The 23146-nt window shown below is 39.0% G+C and overlaps 1 protein-coding gene across 1 annotated transcript; it reads right to left on the minus strand.

Moving 5' to 3' along the window:
* Positions 1-14283: 14283 nt before the first annotated feature.
* Kcnj8 (potassium inwardly rectifying channel subfamily J member 8) lies at positions 14284-22469 on the minus strand. The gene is made up of 4 exons (XM_046436381.2): positions 22332-22469; positions 21366-21506; positions 20092-20523; positions 14284-15923 (listed from the first exon to the last, which is right to left on the minus strand). The coding sequence occupies exons 3-4, from the start codon at positions 20463-20465 to the stop codon at positions 15023-15025; spliced, it is 1275 nt and encodes a 424-aa protein (XP_046292337.1). The 5' UTR covers positions 20466-20523; positions 21366-21506; positions 22332-22469; the 3' UTR covers positions 14284-15022.
* Between the last annotated feature and the right edge of the window lie 677 nt (positions 22470-23146).

Raw genomic sequence — 23146 nt, forward strand, 5'->3', positions numbered from 1 at the left:
AGAAGATGAAATTTGCACTAGCCTTCTTCCCTCCCAATTATTATTCCAGTCAGAAGGTCTCAATAAACAGGCCCCTTTCCCATTCAGATCAGAGATTTTGTTTTTGTTCTAGTTTGCGTCTGGCTATCTGAAGAGGAATAGGGAGATCAGTCTATGAATCTGGGCATAGAGTTTTGGGGGCTGCCTGTGGTTCTCATCCCCCTCTTCTATTCTGCCTGCAATAGTTCACTGCTCAAGCAGCAGTGTGGTCTGAAGTCCCTGACGGACTCTGTCTTCCAGAGATAGCAGTCCTCTAACCTCTACTGCTCTGTAGGACACCCAATTGAGCCAGCTTGAGGTCTAACCTGAGAAACTCGCTCTTGTGTTCCAGGACAAGCTGTACAGTCTTAAAGAAGCTTCAGGAAGCATCCTGGTTAAAGTGATTTTCACATGACCCCAGATGGAGGATAAGACCATGTGCAGAGACCGGGAGGAAGACTGGCTCCCAGAATCAGAGTGATTCTGCTGTGTATGAACTCGACGCCTATTTTCTTTCACCTTTTTCCTTTTCTCTTCTGACATTTTCTTTCCCTTCTTCCCTCTTCAAACTCAGTTTCCTAGGGATGGTGACACCATGGCTTACTTACATCTATGTTTTCATCACTGTCCTAATAAGCCTTTTGAGAAAGGTAAAGCCAGTTGTTTCAAAATTGTCCCTATAGTGTTTTCCTCCTGGCTACAAAGCTCTTTTTCTATAGTTTTCTGTCTTCAGGTAGGTGTCTAAGAAAAAACCATTGAATTAATGAATGCAGAGAATTATGTTAATGACTGAGATATCATTCTGTGCTGTCTCCTGGACCAATATTTGTAAGTTAGAAGCATGTGCAGGAGAGGTCTGGTTCCTAACCAAAGGTCTGCACCAGAAAAGGCCTGCTTTGCTGCTATGTTGGAGAGTGAGGAAAAGAAGGAAGAGGCCTTTCAGTGACAAGAGGCTCCACATTTACATAGATCAGTCCACGCCAGATTTCTGCCTACTCCTGTGCCCACATTGTTTTTAGTGGGCCTACTTGATCTCATTGCTTTTCACTCACTCAGGGTCCCTCGACTCACCTCAGCTTCCTTTTACTGTAAGGGGGTTTTGAAGTAATTCAGGGAACAAGGAATGGTTCTCCATTGTGATTTCAGATTACCAGGGATAGGGAAAATGAGGAAGGATCAAGATTTTCCAGTCCCCTGCTTTTACTTAAAAAAAAAAAAAAATTTTTGTTAACAAAGTGAATGAAATGATGCTAGCTGAGTATGAGTTGCAAATTTTGTCTTTCCAGACACATTCTAGAACAAGATTCCACAGTATCAGAAGCTTCCCTGGGGCTTGAGATGAAAACAAGGTCATTTTCCCAGGGGAGTAACCCATGAAGCAAGCATTTAAAATAAACAAACTGCCTGGCTCTTGCCTGAAACAAGCAGTAGTTATCAAGATTTATTGCAACTGACTTGGGACCTCATCCAAATGTCGAATTAATGCAAAGTTCTTATGAGCTAAAATGGAGTCTTGCTGTTGGCAGATGCAATAGGAAATCTTCTTTGCTAATTCTGGAAGACTCAATTAATTGCCCTCTCACCCCCATCATGGGTCACTAAACATCGTAGCAAGAGAAGCAAGTACTTTCCTTCAGCATTGCTTAAGAGGTCTGATTTCAATGCTCATTAAACAAAGACATACACTTCATTTGTAACCTGCAATGTTAGGACAGGCTTTCAAGTGAGTTTTAAATAAATGTAGCCACTCACATGTATGATAGGATTTTCACTGGGCTTTCTGTGTATACATGTCATTGTGATAAACATGGTGTGGTTTTCATATTTTTGTCCTTTTCCCAAGAAATTGTATCATACAGTAGACAATGTAGTGAAAAACCCACTGTGAGCCAGGCAACTGGGTTGGCCCTCTCCTAAACAACTTACCTGTAGTATCCTCACCTGCAAAACAGAGTTGACTTATATGGTATCAGAGATTCCTTTTAAGGTATACGATATCAGAGATCCCTTCTAAGGCTAACAGTCTAAAAATCTATATAAAGTATATTTCTGGAAGGTGAGGAATGACCCAGCATTCTGAGGAGTCTCGACTCTACTATGCCTGCCCTTCTAGTGGGCGTTTAAACATAGGGAAATGAAATGAAGATGTGATCTGGACACCTGGCTAAAATTTCAGCATAATCTAGTAATTGATGCTCTGCAGGAGGATGAGATTGTCTTGCTTGTGGAGCATGAAAAGACACAGGATAGGGAGGAAATAGCTGAGAGTGAAAAACCTAAAATCTCACAAGGACAATGCACAGTGACCAAAAAATGCCAACTGAAGATGGGCCCTGGTAGGATGAAAGTAAAGTGGGATTATGGGACCAGAACTTGGATTGACAAAGGGTCCTGGATGACAGGTTATGATGCAGAGAGGGCTCCAGGAATTCCCCACCTATTGTTCTTAGTCTTGCATGCATAAGACAATACTTGGAGGGACTTTTCTATTTTCCCAGAATTAGCAATTAGGATAAAACCCTGGGGTCAAAGAGTTCCGCTTATCCCCATGTTCTATTGAGCAATGGCAACCCTATAGCATCTTTATTCCCAACTCCCTAGCATTTATAAGAGACAGCAAAATGATCATCTCTGATCATTTGCTACAGCTGCAAAACTTCCTGCATTTTCTGTGCCAGTACAAGAAAACAGAGCAGAGTGATAGTCAGGTACCACCATCCACTCACCTGGTGTTGTTTCTCCCACTCCTAATGAGACAAGCTCCAAGAGCATCACTAAGGCTTTTTTGTTGTTTTGTTTTGGTGTTTGTTCGTTTGTTTGTTTTTTCACCAGGGATTGAACCCAGGGGCACTTAACAACTGAGCCACATCTCCAGCCCTCTTTATTTATTTATTTATTTATTTTTATTTTGAGACAGAATCTTGCTAAGTTGCTTAGGGCCTCACTAAGTTGCTGAGGCTGCCTTTGAACTTGTGATCCTCCTGCCTTAGACTCTTGAGCCGCGGGGATTACAGGTGTGCACCACCACACTCAGCACTAAGAAGGTTTGGGGTACCTGGGAAATGTGAGGACTGCTATCTTGTGTTCTGATTGGGTATTTATTAATTTATAGGATGTTTAGTTCCTTTCAGATGGAATAGGAGGTCACTTTTTGACAAAACTTCACTGTGTCCCCTAGAATCTCTAAGGCCAGTATTAACATAAAGTCTAGCCCGTGCTTTTCACTCGGAGACGTCTGAAGTTATAAGCCTTGCTGGAACTAATTGTGACAACAGAGAGAAGAAATTGAAGTGTAATATGCCTGGGAAAATAAGAGCAACTCCTTACTACAGATTTATTGTCTATGATGGTTACAGGATGCAGAAGAGGACTTAGTTCTTCTGAAGCTCCAAGTGGAGGAGCAGAAATGCTGAAGGACAGAGCACTGGGCAGGAGATGGGGTGACCCAGACTTACCCAAAGGAAACTATGGCAAGTTGGGTCTCAGACGATCTCCAGTGATCTTCCTCGAAGTCACACTCTGAAGAGTCCTCTCCTAATCAATCAAATGTGGTAAAGGTGATGGGGTGTCACTTCCAGGACTTCATTACTAGGATCACACTTGACATCTTTGCAGATGACACTCCCCATTGCTTTCTTGGTTTGCAGGCTCTGATGAAGCAAGCAGCACAGAGGGAGACCCACATGGCAAGGAACTGTGGGTAGCCTCTGGCTATAACTCAGCTAGGAATGAAAAGTCCAATAAGTTTCAAGGAAGTGTATCCTGCCCCAAACCACAGGAGCTCAGAAGCAAATCTTTTCTCAGCCAAGTATTCAGATGAGAATTTTTTAGGCCTCATGAAAGACCATGGCTGAAACTTGTCTGAACCCGATGAGAACGCCTAAAGCGGAGGATGTGGCTAAGTCATGCCCGGATTTCTGAACCCCCAAACCCGTGGGATAATAGATGTGTGTTGTTTTAAGCCATTGAACTGTGGTAATTTGTTGCACAGCAATAGCTAACTAGTACAGAGACAGTAAAGGCATGGTCACTGGCAAAAGATGATGGAGAGTAGGAAGGATCTACTTAGCAATGTCATAATTATGCTAAAACAATGCTAATATAAACAAACATGTCTTGCGGGTGAAGAACATGGCATCGGTGGAGGCCACTATCATCAGATGAAAACGTCCTGGGTTCAAGTTGTGTAAGATATTTTCTACCATCTCTCATTGTCTCCCGTCTCCCTGACACCCACAATGTCTAAAAGGAAGAGGGAAAAAGATGTTGTAGCAATAAGCCATTCCTCCAGGGTGAGGAAAGGGGAGGAAAATGAACAGAGCAGGCAGGCGACCCACTCATTTCAAATCTTTTGGGCTACAACCTTTCCAGTGACTGCAGAGTGGAAATTTTCTGACATGTGATTGGAATTTTTAAGTGGACAAAGTTTTGAAAAGTGACCTGAGTCAAGAAATTTTCTACTCAACCAAGAGGGGAAGTTTGACACAGTGTACTTAGGACAAGACTTGAAGAAAAATCAACCTATTTCATGTATATACTGCCACCAAGTTTAGACTTTATTAAATGAGTTATACATCAGCACAGACAAAAAGGAGATTGGGGCTCCAAAAACTGGAAGATGCTGTGGAAACAGAATTTTAATCTCTTAAGTGTAAGAAAATCCTTCAACACCCGAGAGGCACCAAGCTTCTTTGTCTACTAATGTACAACCAGTCAATTTAACATTGACGTTCCCAAAACTTTGACAGCAGTTTGTCCTTACCTGTATGTGGATTTCTGAGGAAGCCTACCTAGAATGGCTCTGATACACTCAGTCAATAAGGATATTGATTTAACTTGAAAAATGATTTGAAAATAACAACAATGATATAAGGACACATTTTCCTAATGTTCTTTGTCACTTGAATACCACTGATCACTCTTCATCCTTTGAGGAGTTCTTTCTTTCTTTATTTGGGCAGGGGAGGTTGGGGGCTTGAACCCAGGGGTGCTTAACCATTGTGCAACATTCCCAGCTCTTTTTTTATATTTTGATATAGGGTCTTTCTTAGGGCCTCATTGAGTTGAGGCTGGCTTTGAATTTCTAATCCTCTTGCCTGAGCCTCCCTAGCTGCTGGGATTACAGGTGTGCACCACCACACCCAGCCTTTTGGGGGAGTTCTGGTCTTAGTACTTCTGTGATCTGTTTTCCAAGCTCTTTTCCTGCCTTTCTGATTATGTCTCTATTGTCTTCATCGACTTATCCCTCTTCTCTCCTCTGTAGGTTTAACAAATTTGTTTCCCATCTTTACTTGGCATGCTTTCTCTTCTTTCCCCTACCTAGCAGGCCATTACTGCAGTTTCATCTGAGTTATTAATCTCTCTCTCTCTCTCTCTCTCTCTCTCTCTCTCTCTCTCACATGCTCTAACTCAACACCATAAAAATTCTGTTGGAAATCACACTTAACACATTGAAAACCAAAATTTCTCTATTTCTTCATGGTCTTGGTCCTCATCCTGGGCCTTTTGATGGTGAAACCTACTATGGAATTATGATTGCTTTCTTCCCCACCACCTTGTTGTTCTTTGTTTTTATTCCCCAATAAATCAGTTTCCAAACTCCATAGATTTCCTCCAGCAGAATGCCCTGCACATCTTTTTCCACACTCTAGTCACTCAAGTCCAAGCCCTAACCCCTCTTGCCTAAGCCAGTACGGTTTCTTCCACTCGGATCTTCATACCTCTCCTTTCTCGGACCCATTTAACATATTGTTGTTGAAATGATTTTCATAAGACTGAAACCACAACCATGACCTTTCTTTAAAAAAGTTCAATAACTTTCTCTTCCTTCTAAATTAAATTCATATTCCTCCCCCTGACATTCAAAACCTTCTATAATATCATCCTAATCTACTTTCTGGATTTATCTCCCTCCCTTCACTGATTGATTTTCTTTAGATAGACTAAATCTATGTCTGCTTGCTGTCCCCCCTCCCTCTCTCTCTCTCTCTCTCTCTCTCTCTCACACACACACACACACACACACACACACACACTAGTGGCAGTCTCCATTGTTTCTAGAGTTGAAGTGCAGACGTGTAGTCCCTTCCCCTTGCCCTCAAGTATATGGCCTTGGTCTCCTTCCTCAAGCAAGCTCTGCCTCGGAGTACTGTGCTTCTCCTTGTCCTTCCTCTGCTGACCTCTGGTCCTACAGGCTTCAATTCAGATTATGCTTTTTCACATATTCTCACCTAAACGATTTCTCAATCACGCCTTCAATCAATCAATCACATCACCCCATCTGTCTACAAGTACAGCACATGTAATTATGTACAGTGCATAATATATGATAATGATAATAAGTGACTATGTTACCACACTATGCTTTTTTTTTAATTAACATTTTAGAGTGTACTCCTTCTACTTTTCTTGTTTTTTAAAGTTTGCTGTGTTACACTGGCAGCGGTAACTCATCTTGTGTTTATCATGTGTCTTGATTGCCTCCAGAGGTTCTGCTGAGTGTTTGACCATACCATCTAGGTTCATGTAAGTATGCTCTGTGATGTTGGAACACACTGAAATCACCTAAGGGCACATTTCTCAGAAACTCTCTTGTTATCTATCTACATATTTGGTCATTCTGAAGATTTATTGAGAATTTATCATCATCATAGTGTCTGGAACACATTACTATCTTCTATAATGCTTAATTATTATTGCCCCAATTACAACCATTATTGTTATTTTAGCTATATAGCAGGGGTATCCTGGAGACACCTCACAATAGTATTAACCAAAAGGCAGAAAACAAAAAGAATCTTTAACAGAGAGGGGTCAATGATACTGGGGCAGCCAGTGAATTTGTTCTAGATTGTCCCTAAGATTCCTAAGGCAAATGCTGGGACTATGCAGGAAGACAATGAAGATTGTCCCTGTCTTCCACTAAGGATGTTAACAACTGCTCCCAGGTCATCCTCCCCTAAAGTCCCTCCCCAGGTCCTCCCCCAAGTCACGAGTCGCATTTCTCAAACACTGTTAAGTATTTCAAAATTGAATAGTTTAAAGCAGGGAAGGAGATAAAAGGACTATCAAATCTTTTTTGACATCACTCTTCTCTGTAATAGCGAAGGCCAATAAGCCACATGTAAACCTTAAGCAGTTTAGAATGAAAGAACCGTAAAACTGACAGGAAGTTTGAGGATTAGTAGGATTTCTAGCTCAAACGATAAGCCATGCATTAGCTGATCCCCATGCCTTTGAAATAACCCCCAAATATTTTTTAAATAAAAATTTACAATCAGAATTAGTCTACTACAGCCCTGGTAAACAGGACAGGTTTCTATCAGTGGGAAAGAAATTCTGAGGAACTTTTAGAAAAGATAAAGAAGATAAGAATTGCCGGTAAAAGCATCAGAGCCGAGAACTCTTACACAGATTCACTCAAAAGAGGATATACAGTGGCTAGACAAGTGGTTTCATGACCGAGGTCAGGAAGTGGCCCAAGTACAGAGATGGATAACAGAAGCTGACAGTGATGGAGGGACTTGCAGGGCCACAGTAGCCGTGTGCCAATCTGAGGACAGGCAATAGTTGTCATTGCAAGTGACCGAGGATCTGGAGCCTGCAGCTTCTGGGAAGGACAGTGGGGCTTCCAGCCCACAGATTTGGGTCACCGAGAGTGAAAGAGAGAAACAGAGGAGGCCCACAGTTGAGTATAGCATTTGAATTAAAGTTTTATTCAATGCTCTTTGAAGTTTTGTAACATTTGGTCACAATTATGTTCTTTAATGACCTACGCTGATAAACTTTTTTGACAGATCCCAAGTTTGGCTTTCTCTAAGGGGCCTGATTTGACATAGGCATTAAATCTTTAAAACAAAACAATAAACCAGGGACATCATTGCACTTACAGTATTTCCATTTTAGGTGAAGCTGCCATCAGGCAGGATTTCTGGCATGCCTTTGGTCTTTGCAGTTGAATGTGTTAACTCTGGATTTGGAAGAAAGAACAAGCTGATTTCAAGAATGGAACTAGATTATGGGGAACACTGCAGTAACTGTGGAAGTGTTTCAAAATCTGTGAAATGTCCAGAGAAACACATGTGGAAAGCTTAGTCTGGAATGCTGGCATGGTAAATAGAGTAAGCACAACTAAGCACCTCGTGTTCAATAAACAAGGAAACTTCCCAAATTTAAATAAAATTTCCAGCATTTGAATAAAATGTGTGTGATTATTCAAAATGAAATGCTTCTGACCTTGAAGTTCTTTATCAAATCACCATGAAAACCAACTGTCTTTCAAGTCATCCTTTTCCTTTTTTTAATCTTTCACTAGAGAGAATTTCAAACTAATACAAAAGTGGAGAAATAAGTTGAATGAACTCCATGTATTCACCCACCTCCATAATAATCGATTTGTAGCCAATTATTTTTCTTCTTTTACCTCCACACACTTCCTTATCTCATGATTTCAGAGGAATCCCAGACTGCAAACACTTTCCTCTGCAAATATTCTACAAGGTATCAAAGCCAACAAGCTGTTGTTGTCACCAGTGCAGTGTGCTTGCTCCAGTTTCTTTTATTGCCACAACCAGATTAATGCCCATCCTTAATGGCAATTGAGAATATTGATAGAAAATAAAGTTTACACAGTATATTTTGAATGTTCAATATTGTGTGAGATATAGCAATGATGCAATGATTTTGTGAGTAGTTGCAAATTATCAAGTTTACTGCTTTGTAGTATCCCCTTTTATAAATAAACTACAATTGATAAACATTTGGGTTGTTTTCAGTTTGGGCCAATAATAACAGTATTATTATGAACATTCTTATATAAGGCTTTTGAGTATAAAATTAAGGTAGAATTGCTAAGTAATAGGAATTCTTGTGTTTTGGTTTATAAGATTCAGCCCAACAGTTTTTCAAAGTGGTTTTGGCAATAGACTTTCCCATTTGTGGTATGTTTAATTCTAGTTTCTCCTCATCCTCTTCGACCCTTGTCTTGATTTTTTTTTTTTTTGGTCACTTTGATGATTCTGGTTGCTGTATAATGATATTACATTGCGATTTTAATTTACATTTTTGGATTACTAGCAAAATTGAGTACCTTTTGATAAATGGGTTGGCTTTTGGGGTTTTCTCCTTTATGATATATTTTTCATGTTGTTTGTCAATTATTTTTTTATTTGGTTGTTTGCATGTTCTTATTGATTTGTAAGAGTTCTTTAAAAATTATAGATATGAGTCTTTTGTAGTGTAAGAAAATTGCAGGTATTTTCTGCCACTCAGACTTACGTTTCCATTTGATCCAATTTAGCATTGCATTATTCAGGATAAAGTCTAAACTATACTATAGTAAAAAAAAAGTGAATAAATGATAAGAAATATCCTCCCCTTCCCCCCAAAATACCTAAAATCAAATAGATATTTATTTCTCTTTCAGATAACTGTCTAGATATAGCCAGTCCTGGTGCAGCTCTATTGCACAAAGTTACTTAGCATGCAAGGTTGCTTCCATCTTTTGGCTCTAGAGATTTTTGTCTTTGTCAGTTTGGTCAAACCTGGATCTCTATCACATATGTGATAAGTCCATGGGGAGGGGAAACAGGTATAGACACACAAGCTCAGGGGTTTTAAAATCAGGAACTGGAGGTAGTCCATTGGCTGCTGTTCAAAGACTATCAGTCAACCCAATGGGGCACATGGCCATGACTAACACAGTGATTGGGGAATGTATAGTCTCTAGCTAAATGGTCACATGTCCAGCTAACATGCTATTGCTATGAAGAAAAGGAAGAATGGATTTGAGGGGGACAACTATCAGGCTTCTAATATCACCTATTTTATGCAAGCACTGTGATTAGCAGCTTGGAGAAAAGATAATCTAGTGGGGAGATATGTATATGGTATCAGAAAATTATATAAAACCAGTTATTATGAAATAATGAATAAACAGAAGCACATGTTATGAGGATGAAGAAGGGATGATTCAGGTGGGAGATATCAGAAGGGTTTGGAAAAGTATAATTTTGGTATAAGAAAGTGAGGAATTTCAACCCCCCAAATTTGCAGATTTGAATAAGAGACTGACTGTTAATGAAGCATTCAAGGAACCTGACACATTGTACAGTATTGGGGGTAGGGTTAGAAAATGAAGCTGCAGAGGTGTGTTGGAATTAAACCACAAAGACTATCATTCTTAGAGTATGGACTTTTCCCAACAATTAGTGGCAAATAACTGAAGGCTTTTGAAATTAATTAATTTGATAATCTGTACCCTTTCAGTGAGAAGGGTATCTTCAATTTTATAGATAATTTTATCCTTCACTTTGCTATACATACTGAGGCAACTCAGTAGTACCTGGAAATTCAGCCCTATTTTTTTTCAAGTAATTAACTCCCCTCCCACACTTTGTAATGCAATAATTTTATTTCAGCTCTTCGAGAGAGCATTGGAGTGGAAGGAGGGCTTGCATTCAGTACAGCCAAGAAAATCCTCGTGAGAACAGGGACACCTCTTGAAAATGTGTAATAATGAAGAAGTAAATAGTCTAAAATGAATTTGGACTTCAGTGTGATATTTTGATCCGAGGTTAAAAGCTGATTAAGGTCTTCATGAACTTGAACTTGAATCCGTGCGGTAAATTATCAAGGGTGTAATTGGAGTCACATCCTTCCTAGGTCTGTGGGGAAATTCCCATTACCATTGACGAGAATTGTGTATAAAGATCATGGGAAGAGCATGGCCCTTGAGTTTCCTCCTCAACAGCCTGTAGGATTTGTTGTGATTACTTTAGTGCACTGGTCCTTGGAGACACAAATTTCAGATCGGCCTCTACCTTCTACATGCTCAAAATAACAAAATTTGGGGGTGGGAGCCCTGGGAGATGTAGATATCTTTTCATTCTTCCTTCTTTATCTATGAATGATTTATTGTCAAAGAGGAAATTTTTGCTCCATGAACCCCAAATCATTTAACAACAGCAGCATAATTCCAACTATTGGAGGGAGAAAATGCTGTCTCATGTCACTAAGTGGACAACTTCTTCTCTGGGAGTTAGACTTTCTTTGAGAACTAAGGGCATTTCCTTAAGTCACTGGGACATCATGGGTTCTGAGACACATGCATGTGTCAGAACACTTGGCCAGGGATGTTTAGAAATATCTGTGGGCATGGGTAACAGGATTTTCCCTCACAGAGAGTCTTGAGCTAAGTGGCAAATAACAGGGAATTGTGTACTAGATCTGTGGGATTGGGACAAAGTAGGACAGGGAAAGATGACAGTTCAAAGGATAGTCATGTTCCATTTTCTTACCCAGCTCTCAGCAAAGCCAACTGCACAATAGTTCTGTTCCCAACACCCACCATCTTCTCATGCCTGCTCAGTAACCAAGGGTAGGTTTTGACTTGGATTTAGAGATTTAAACGACTTTTCTTCTATTCTGGCATGTAATACAGCTTTTCTCACCCAGTCCTTTCTATCTCTGCTTACTTGGGTGTAGAATCAGCCCAGCCCTTGGCTATATCAATTTCTGATCCTCCTTCAAGAGAATAAACACACCTGGCTATTTTTGCCAGATGGTCAATGTGAGACAAGGCAGATGTTTCATATATATCACTAAGTGAATAAATAAATGATAGACATGCAGAGCCAGAAATCTCCTCTGTATGCAAAACGTTTTCCTCTATACAGTGTAGTATGTCACATATGACAATATTTGGAAAGAGGCAAGTGCCAGGTGTCAAAGAATTAGGAAAAGTAACTGAGAGCGGGCAGTTATAGCCTCTGCTACAGAGTTTAGATCAGATTCATGTTACAAAGGCCTTTTATCTCTGTCCTAGAGATTAAATGTAATGAACTAGTCATTTAATAAGAAAACAATTTATTTCTAGGCAGTCCTTTATTTCAAGAATTTACCCTGGAAGAATGAATTAAACTCTTTAAAGCCCTTGATACATGCCAATTCACTTAATCGTCACAATAACTCGTGAGGTAGATACTATTATCATTTTGTTTTTATATATGGGGAGACAGAGGCACAAGGACATTAATTTTGTCAAGGTCTCACAGATGCTAAATGTCAAAATTTAAATTTAAACCTATAGAGTCTATTTTCTTAACCACTGTACTGTATTGCTACATAAAATGACCTAGATCAGAGACCTAAATGATGACAGGAGAGGACCTTGGGGTTTTCTGGAAGAAATGCCCCAGGTAGAAGCAAATCTATGATACAGGAGAAGTACTTCTGTTTCTATTTCAAGGATCAAAAGCTCCACTGTAGTAAAGTGTGGGAATGACTAGGAGAAAAGGGGAGTGGGGGTTACAATAAAATGCAGTCACTATTGGCTGAGGTAAGGATTTTGGTTTTCATTTGTGAAGAACGAAAAACCATAGTTTAAAGAAAAGGCATGGTATAATGTGATTTGTGATTTAAAAGACTATTGTGGCTACAGTGAGAAGACTTTGGTGAAAGAAGAGAAACTAAACGTGGGATATAAAGTTACATTTAAATTCAACATATAAGTAACAATCATATATAAAAACAAATGTGTGTGCATACTTATATATATATATAGAGAGAGAGAGAGAAACATGCACATACATGGTCTTCTCATTTTCTAAAACTAAATTATATAGTTCTCAAATCATTTACCTAGTGAAATAAACATAATTTACCAAAATAGACTATAATATTATTTTAATTTTCTAAAATATTTGTGGATTTTTAGAAGTTGGTGATGTGATCTTGTTGGATGTGACTATCACTACCTAAATTTTGTCCCCATGTGAGTCATGACTTAACCTAGGGAGCCCCATTAAACCTTTCTATTGACTTTTGCATTAGGCTGATGGTCATCAGGTTCTTGGTGCCCCACTGGCAGGTGTGTGTGTGGGGGGACTGCCCATATTCCACAGCTGGCTTTGGCCCTGATGCCAGGACATTCTCTACCACCTGGATTCAGGAATCTTATATCTCAGCCCCATTGACAATGTCCAATATTTCCTGCCCTGCAGTGGGATCACCTTATGTGGTTGGGCCCCTGCTGAGGAGTGGATGGGCACTATGCATTCTTATTGCTAGTGCAACAGCTGCTTTCTAGATCTGCTCAACCACCAGGGGATGGGGAGGCAGCACCTGCGTCTGCTCCAGAATTGCTAGGAAGTCTGATAGCCACTTCTTTTGTGGCTGTAGGTCTGGATCTTTTTGAAATAGATGTTCTTTAGCAACTTATATGGAACTCTTTCAATATTCTAAGAATGATATAGCTGAATTCATATTATATACTGGGGCATAAGTAACCCTGCTTGGACCAAGAAGGAAGTGGTAGATGGCATTGATCTATTCTGAAAATATATTGAAAGCAGAGCTAAGATTTGCTAATGAATGGTATACAAGGTGTCCAGTGTGATTCTTAAGTGTTGGCCTGAGTGATTAGGAGAAAGACAGGGGGAGGGCACAGTTTTGTGAGTAGAAATGAAGCATTGGGTTTTACACACAAACAAATTCAAATGCTTTTAGGTATCCTAGCAGAGTTTCAAGTATGTTTGGCCTATAGATTTAGTTAACAGAACTTTTTCAGGTATGATCAGGTGAATACTCTGATAAATGTTTCCCATTCACCTGGTTAGAATCTCAAGTCTTTTGTTTAAGACAAAATTTGGACATACTCATGATTACCTGTCTGGTTCCATATTCATAAATGAAATTAAATAATTTCAACTCAAAACTCTGTGTAAAAGCCTACATAATAGCTCAGCTTTCAGATACAGCTACATGAGTTACAAGACTAAATCATACATGTCTTATTAACCCAGCACTTTTCTCTTCTCACTCCTTCCATGAAGAAGCAGGAGCTAAGGATGATCATATCAAGCTTCCATAGAAAATCTCACTTTATCGAATGAGATAGACTAAGGATGAAGAAGGCAAACTTTGATAGAAAATCTTCTTTTAACAAATGAGATTGTGGTAAATCTATGTACACCAGACCTGAATTCAGATATTGCTGGAAAGGAAGTATTGTTTTAGATCTGAGGTGGGAGATTCAAAGAAAAATACCTTACAGGATTTCCACGTCAGGCTCAGAAAGAAAAACCAAGAGAACATTTAAAAACTCAAAATGATATAAAACCCAACAAAAACCACAGTTCTCTTGGAGCAAGAGATCCAAGGAAAGAATCTCAGGAGAGTGTCATTACTATTAAGACATCTTTCTATCCTCTGAAAATGCTTTTTTTGAGGTGATTTTGTGAAAGAGGAATACAAAACTACAGAGAGTACAAGGAAAATATTTTAATAAAATATTTAATACAGTATTTTTCTGTGGGGGGCTGGTAAGAAGTGGGAAGCTGAAGGAAATGACTGTCACTATTTGGAAATCCAGTCCTACTTGAGACAGGAGTCAGCTTTTCCTCAGATCCCTTGCCCAGTTCTGCCCAACAGGCCGTCAGGAGAATCAGGAAATCTCCTGGAGTCATTTTGAAGACCTGGATTGCTCATAGACATACAGACCTAAGAAACTTGCTTTAGGTTTCTTACCAGATACAGTATCATGAAGAAAGGAGAACATTAGAATACAAATGGTATTTAACATGATTTTGGTTTTTTTTTTTTTCCCCTCCTATTTTATTTACATTCCCAGAGCGAACAATAGAAACAGAGACATTTGTTTTCACCAACTAAGCATTTCAAACAGACTCATTCCTTGGCCAAATTTTATATTCAAGGTCCATAACTATTAACGGAGTTCTTGTGTTTCATACCAAGAGAAATGAGGGCAGACCACTTTCTGTGCATAACTTGAGTCTACTGCTGCAGATTCTGCATGTGTGAAACAGTGTAAGCCACAAGTCCTCTGTGTTGTGTTGTTTATTAATACAGAAAGTGCAATTTCTTGAATAAGAAAATCTTTTAGTGCATTAAAACGTAAGCCACGTCATTGTGCTATAGCTCTGGTTTAGTGTGACAGGGCATCTGACACTCACAGTAAAACTCCTGTCATGAGGTTGCCCTGCTGTCATGATTCTGATGTGTTCTGATTTCCTTCTGGAGTCATAAACTGCACCTTTGGCACAATGAGGGAAGAATTGTTCCTTCGAATGGAGTTGCTCCTTCTCATGGAATTGTTTCTCCTCATGGAATTGCGCTTCCTCAGAGAGTTTTGATGGGACAGTTCACTCTTTTGGAGGGTCTGAATGAGGATGGAAGGCTTCTCATCCAGTTCCCGGGCACTGCACCGTGGAGCTGCCACCTTAACAGTGTTGCCAAACTTGGAGTAATCCACAGAATACACTCCTTCCTCCTCAGTCACAATGGACACAAAGCGGTGGCCCCACTGGATCTCCTCTGCGATGTAGGAGGTTCGCGCTTGCGTGGTGATGCCGGTTGTTTCGACCACTCCTTCTAGAATAACAATGACCTCCAGGTCCTGGTTGACAAGGTCAGTTGCTGAGATATCATACAGTGGACTGCGCTTATCAATCACATGGCAGATGATCAAAGGGGCCACCAGGAAGATGTTATTACTCTCGATAGGGTTATCAACAGGTATGTCCAGTTGGTGAATGGGTACCACCTCCCCTTCAGGTGTAGTTGTTTTCTTGACCACCTGGATGCGCACTGAGGCACTAATGATCATGCTCTTCCTCAGGTCGCCCACTCGGAACATGAAGCACAGCTTACCATTTCGGACAGCAATCACAGCATGGCGGCTGAAAATCAAAGTCTCTGCCCTTCTGTGAGCCTGAGCTGTCTTCATGAAAATGCAGCCTAACATGACGGCATTGATGATCAAACCCACAATGTTTTGGAGAATCAAAACGGTGATGGCCAGAGGGCATTCCTCTGTCATCATCCTCCCTCCAAATCCAATTGTCACTTGAACCTCAATGGAGAAGAGAAAAGCAGAGGTGAATGACCTGCAAGGGATGATATCAGAAGAAAATGCCATCAGGTCAAAGTTTGAATAATATCCCTACCTGAACATTTTTTTTTTTAGACCCTAAAGGCTATTAAAAGTTTTTAGAAAGAGTAGCCATCTTTACATGTCAAATGCTTAATTTTAAAAACAAGACTGCTCTCTCTCTCTCATCTCTCTCTTGCATCTATTTATGCATATACCTCTATACTTCTGTTGTCTAGGACATGTGCCTGTATGAAAGCATTAATACAATAAATATATACAATAAATATCAATTATATTATAGGCATATTTTACTTTGTGAAATGCTTTACTATCAAAAAAGCTTAGTTTGCTTGATGAAACTTTCTACCAGGTAGAAGTTTTTTTTGTTTTTATTTTTGGTACCAAGGATTGAACTGAGGGGTGCTTATCCATTAAGCCACATCCCTAGCCCTTTTTATCTTTTATTTTGAGACAGAGTCTTACTAAGTTTCTTAAGGCCTTGCTATGTTGCTGAGGCTGGCTTTGAACTTGCAATCCTCCTGACTCAGCCTCCCAGCCACTAGGATTATAGGCATGTGTACCATGCCCAGAAGTTTATTATTTATTGCATATCCATGTTTAAGAGAGACTTGAGTCATATGGAAGGTACCAAGTAATAAGTAAACTTTTTATTATTTATAACACTTAAAATCATAATTGTAAGCTAACACATATTGTGTACCTCATATAGAGAAAACACTGTGCTAAAGAAGCCACGCAAAGTATATTCCAAAATACTAGCTTTTTTAAAAAATAGAAAACATTTCCCTACTTTAAAAGAAAACTGCTCCTTATTGGCTATCCCTGGAAGTGATCTAGGGAATATTGAAGGTATTAAAGGAAGAATTTGAGTCTGAGGTTAGTAAATGACTATGTGAAGATTATGTGATCAATGCAAACTTGAATCCTCTCAATTCTGGCCCAATTCTGTTCTGAAAGGAGAAAAAGGAAGAGGCCAACAAGTGTCAGAATTTCCTTGAGAAGCTTTTTCAAATTGTTCATTTCCTCCACATCTTAGTGAATAGACGTGGATTTGACAGGCTCAGCATAGACCTGAGTAAGACGGAAAAACTCTCAGGTGATTCTGATTTATTTACCAACCCCTTTCCCCCATTGAGAAGCACCATATTTAGTTATTATTAATTTACTTCACTACATATCCAATATTGCCATAACCTCTTCATGGGAACAACAGTTCTATTTTTGCAACCCACCCCAACTTTAAACTTTTCTAATTTTATTAGAAGACTAGCCATACATCAGCCATCTGTCAAGGTATTATCTATCAATGCCAGGCACAGCGAATGAGCAAAAGGTTTGAGTACTTAGTATACACTGTGTATTTTGGCAGGAAACCAGGAGAGGTAAGTAATTATACAGAAATTGATTAGCTTTTAAATGGAGTGTGAAATTTGCTCTTTTTTTCTTTGTTGTTTCTAAGAGGATTCATAGAAAACTATAATAATTGTCTATTGCACTAGCTACATACCACAAGATACACAGTGTAGTCCAAAAATATGGCAAAGAATAGAAATGGACCCCAGAGGAGAGGTGTGGATACAATATTGATTATTAACAATGGTCCATGCTTCAGGAAGCAGTCTAATGATGAATATCCCTAAATGTCCTATTTTAATACAAACTATTCATGGACCTTGTTTTCATATTGTTTATTTTATGAAAAAAATTTAATTTTAAACAAATGTATGGTACAAGACCCAATCTTTTGTGGACATCTGTCATGCTAAACAGTCCCAAGAGATGAAAGCAGTTGGTTGCTTCTTTGTTCTCTACAGAGAGAGTTAGACTGAATAATAATAATAAAGAAGATAAATTTTCTATTTTAGACTCATTAGAAAGTCATCTACATGAAGAAGAAAGTGGGTAATCCTAAAATGAGAATGGTCAAATGGTGTTTGGAAATACTGGTGAATATCCATTGAAAAAAGTTTGAATTTTGATGATATGGCTGAACACTGAACTTATGAAAGGAAAGGAAATTCAAACAATTAAATTATTATTAGTCATCTTTTAAGTTCCATGCAGGAGAGAATAAATATTTTTGTATTTTTAATGAAATAAAATGTAATGTATGGTTAGTTATGATTAAACTGTTGAGGTAAAAGCATAAATAGTAACATAACATTAACATCAGTAAGAACAGAAACAATGTCAAATAATTCAGGTGGAAAAACTGCTAAGATAGCAACTAATTTCCTTCTAAGGTGTTCAAAATTTAAAACATCTTGAATGTTAAAAAAAAAAAAAAGCCAAATAATTTAAAGTAAGAAATAGAAATGTCATTTAAAATGCAAACCTTGTTAGGTTGATAAAATTAACTTTGCTCTATTGAATTTTTTGACATGTTTCTCATAGTTCACACCAACAGGAATGCACCAAGAAAATGAACATTCTTCAGAACAACTTATTTGAAAATTAGAATGCAGCAGAGAACAGTTTCAATAATCAGTGCACTCTGTAAAATTCTTTTAATGATAGTTCTTTTGATAATATTTCTTTTTAAAGATTACTAAGTTACATCTTTTTAATAGAAAAAGACAATATGTTTTTCTTGTGAGTAAAATCTGTCATATATTTTCAAGGTTTATCATTATTTATTTTATTTAGTTCCTACTTCATATTTATCGAATTCATTTTGATATGAAATGATTCACCAATATCAGTGCCAATAAGTTTCTTAAAGAGAGATGCAATATTACAGATGGTATTTCATCTTCAAATACCTGTTGAACACAAAATTTTGTGTCCTTTACATCTAGTGTACTGATGATCACCTGTTTTTCACCCATATTTTCTTTGAGGCAAAAGTTTGTGACAAGTTTGAGAAAAGAAAATAATATCTACACAATGGTAAAAGCAGAGGATTAATTAAATACAGTGTTCCCTCCTCAAAATCTGAGATGAAATCTGTGAAGTGCAACATCAAAGCTAACGCTGCATTTCTCTTTAAATGGCTGACACTGCAGCTAATTAACAAATGGAAGAATGGACAAGTCCATAGTCTGGGGGTTTGCTTCTTGGAGTAGTATACCAGTTTCATAAGATTTCAGGGTCACTAAAGATCTCATTCTTTATACTTTCCTGGCAATATGGTACTTGTTCAAGTTTCTTTGCTTTGTGTATTATGTGAATTTGGAACATTATTCAGAAAATGTTCTAGAAATTTTTGCAGTACTATTATATTTCAGTTCAGAGTGAACATTTTTTGAATCACTATGAATTATGTATTTTCATATTCCAATAAAATAAATTAAGAAAAAAATCACTCAAACTAAATAGTTTTCAACCATGTGAAAGTAAGAGAGGAGAACCTTGAATATTAAATGTACTCTACCTGTCTTTGAAATACTTATAAGAAGTCAAAGCTAGGTAATTTAAGAACTGTCTTGTGTCTGTTCTATTAGAACTTTGAAAAAGGACTGAAATACTAAATTGTTCTTATGTAATTCCTTCCATAAAAATTTTGGACCAATTTCCATTAAAATTTAGTATTTTCTAGTCCTGAATCTTAGAATACCTTTTAATTTATGAATCCATTACAAGCAATTACCTATTTTAAGATAATCTTGATAAAGAATAAAATAAATAAAAATATTTATTTTATTTTTAGCATATTTTAAATTTTAAGATATTTCTTCCTTTTCCCCAGTGCCTTCCTCTTAATTTCTGAATGTTACGAATAAGAAAAGTCATGGAAAGACACTACTTACATTTGCACATTACTTTTGGTTGATGGAGATTAACTTGTGGACCTTGAAACTATGGACAGCAGCTCGTTTATACTGAAAATGAAATTCATGCTTTTGGAGTAAGAAATCCTTTGATCTAAAACAGCTTTTAAATAACTAATATAATATTTTCAAGGTTAGCCCAAAGGATAGAAGCTCCACCTTTTCAGAGACTCTTTATACATAAGCTACAATCATGTATTTTTAACGTGTTAGTTTTTTTCTTTATTTTGTTTTCTTTTTCTTTTTTTTAATTTCTGAAGGGTCTAAAACAAACTATTTCATTTTCAACAAATGAGAGAATGATAGAGAAAGGGCATTTTTACTTTTTTATTTTTTTTTTTGTTTTTCTGTACAGCTTACAACTCCTGCCTCATCCCACTGCATTCTTACCTGACGTTAGTCACACACACAGCAGACTCCAAACCACTTTTCTCCATTCCACTCTTCTCCATGTAAGCGTAGATGTCCCCATGGGCAAAAGCCACCAACCACCACATGATAGCGAAGAGCAGCCAACTGCAGAGGAAGGACATTGTAAAGATGACCAGCGTGTGGCGCCATTTCAGGTCTACCAAGGTGGTGAAGATGTCCTGCAGGAAGCGCCCTTGCTCACGGATATTCTTGTGCGCCAGGTTGCAGGCCCCACTCTTAGCGATGAAGCGGGCTTTCGGGAGGCGGTCGCGGATGCGCGGCTTGCGCAGATTCTCCGCGGCGATGCGCGCCAACACATACTCCTCCGGGATGATGCTCTTTCTGGCCAACATCGTCCTGTCACCATACCCAGACTATCCACCTGCCTCTCCTTCCCTCCAGCCTGTCCTCCTGCACGAGGGAAACGTTGATTAAGACTTTTTAAATTTTCATTTTATTAGGTCGTTAGTCCTTGTATTCAGGGATATGTTTATACATGCAAAGGGATATGTGCGACTAAAGGCATGATTTTTAATAATACAAACACCAATCTAACTTGTGCTTGGAGTTCTGGGATCCCAGAGAAAACTTTGGTCTGAATCAAGAGATTTGTTCTCATTTTTTCTTTTCACTCTGAATATATATGGGCATCGCCTTAGTTAAACAAAATCCGGATATAAATAGCAGGCTTAAAGATAATTCTCTGCGATTAACAGCGTCTGTAGATTAGTGCAAGGAAATATTCACCGGGCGTCAAAGACAAAAATTAAAAGCAGCTGGGTGCAAGATCTACTTGTTAAAGTATTTAGATTAGTTAGCAATGTTTAAAGTAAAGAAGGGAAATTCTTCCTTCTTTGTTTTTAGAAGCAGGCAAAGAAAAGACCACGGCTTCTTGCGCACCATGAATAGCAAGCTAAATGTAATCTGACAGAATAATAAGAGACGTGCTATAGAACTTGAATATTTTGAGGAATTATTTTAAAGTTGAAGAAATTTCAAGATGCATTTTTTAAAAAACAGCCAAAAAACTTTCCACGGAATTCATGGTATATTGAAAACTTCTTTACAACGAAGGGGTCAAACATACAAGGAAACCCCAGACAGTAGCGTGAGGACTGCGATTAGAGTTAAAGGGAGTGTGCTCCGAAAAGTCCAAGCTGCACGGTAAGCCTCTGCTGCGTTCTGCATTTTAAATCATTTGCGGGGATGCGGAGGTCTCCCCCTCCCGTCCCCGAGAGGAGAGTTGAACTTACAGACTCGCCGCAGCAGCAGACAGCGCTGCTCAACCTCCCCGCACACGCTGACCGAACGTGGGCAGGTTCCTCGCTCTCGCATCCCGGCGCGCGGGAGCAGGGCTGCCCATGCCGCAGGGACCGATCCGAGGGATGCTGGTCCTCCCGAGAAGAGTTAAAATAATAAAAGGTGCAATTGAATTGAAACGCCGGGAGGTCCGGAGGAAGGGGGGTGGGTGTTGATCTTACCCTCCCCCCCCCCCCCCCCCCCCCCCCCCCCCCGGCTCAGCTCAACTCCCTCGGCCGCTGCAGTGGGCGGAGGAGCGCTGCCGCAGAGGAGCTAGATGGTGATACTCCACAAATCAGCCTTCCAGTTAGGGCTTTGACGCGCGCCAGACCTCAGAGGCCACGATTGTCGCAGAGATGGGGACCGGGTAGGGGGCTGGGAGTAGGGGCGAAGGCGAGTCCTCTGGAGGTAGGGAGCGGGCCAGGGGGAGGGACCACCCGGGAGGGCGGGACCCGCAGAACCAGCTCTTTTTCCAGTAGCGGCGACCCCCTGCCTCCAGCGGGAAACACAAGTCTTTAAAAGGCGCTCTGTCCAAGTTCACTGACGTAAAAAGATTTTTATTTTATTTTATTTTGTAACCTGGTTAGATCACTGGGCTACTTCAGAATGAATAAAACCAGATATAGAGATCAGGAAATATTCTTCCGGGGTGTTCAAGCTGTGTGCGCACACACTTATTTACCTTATATTTCCATCTAGAAGGAACGATACAGGTGGAAGACATTCCGAAAGCCACCATAGTAGACTGTTTCTTTACAAGCTAAAGCCAATTCTTAAAGAATCACAGGCGCGCGCGCGCGCGCACACACACACACACACACACACATATACACACACACCCAAAACAACAACCAAAGAAACAGAAAGAAAAATAGACAAAATGAAACCATCAACAGTCTTTTTCAATGAAGAAATTTTACCCCAAACAGGGACCGCTGTCAGCACTTCAGCACCAGAACAGTCTTTGGTCCTCGGTAATTGGTTGCTTTCTGAAATGTTGCAACTTCTCCCTCTTGTCCAGATTGTCTGGATGATAAAACAGAGCAATTGCGCACAAGAAAGATTATACAGTAAATATCTTTCTATAGCTTTTGAAAAGAAGCCAGAAGAGACAAATGTGCTTTCTCCCACAAGTCAGTCCTCCTTATTTTGGCACTTGTGTTAATGGAAACTTTAATTCTTGGAAATTTCATGTGTTTTCCAAGACTCAGGGCTGAAAGTGCATGGAGCATAAACAATGTGTTCATTTAATTACCCAAAGACCTAAAATTAGTCTTTAATGAAGGCAAATGAAGAACAATTTTTTTCCCCTTTATGGGCAGATCTGCTTAACCCTTTCAAAGCTGGGGGTCCTGGTCTGTTAGTGGCAATTTTCCTTCCTACAATCATTAATTTTTGTAGTAGTTGATGTAGTTATTTTGTCACAAGTGTGCAGGAATCAATTTGTGTAGTCAATCCTCTCCATTGTTTGATTTTACAATTCAGTTTGCTTGTCAACTTATTATTTGTTCAACTTATTATCCATTATTTTAGCTTGGAGAACATTAAACATCTATTTTGTGAATTTAAAGAAATATAAATAATACATATATGTCATATTTGCTCATCTTAAGAGGCAGATGATTGTAAAAGAGATAAGATATTGATAATAAACTCTAGATACAAACAAGGATGTGATTGAATTGGGAAAAGATCTATAACAAAGTGCCATGGGAATTGAAATAGGAGATGTTTA

The sequence above is a fragment of the Marmota monax genome, unplaced genomic scaffold, assembly GCF_021218885.2.
Source record: "Marmota monax isolate L192 unplaced genomic scaffold, Marmota_monax_Labrador192_F-V1.1 WCK01_AAM20220418_F8-fsc00012, whole genome shotgun sequence".
Taxonomy (NCBI): domain Eukaryota; kingdom Metazoa; phylum Chordata; class Mammalia; order Rodentia; family Sciuridae; genus Marmota; species Marmota monax.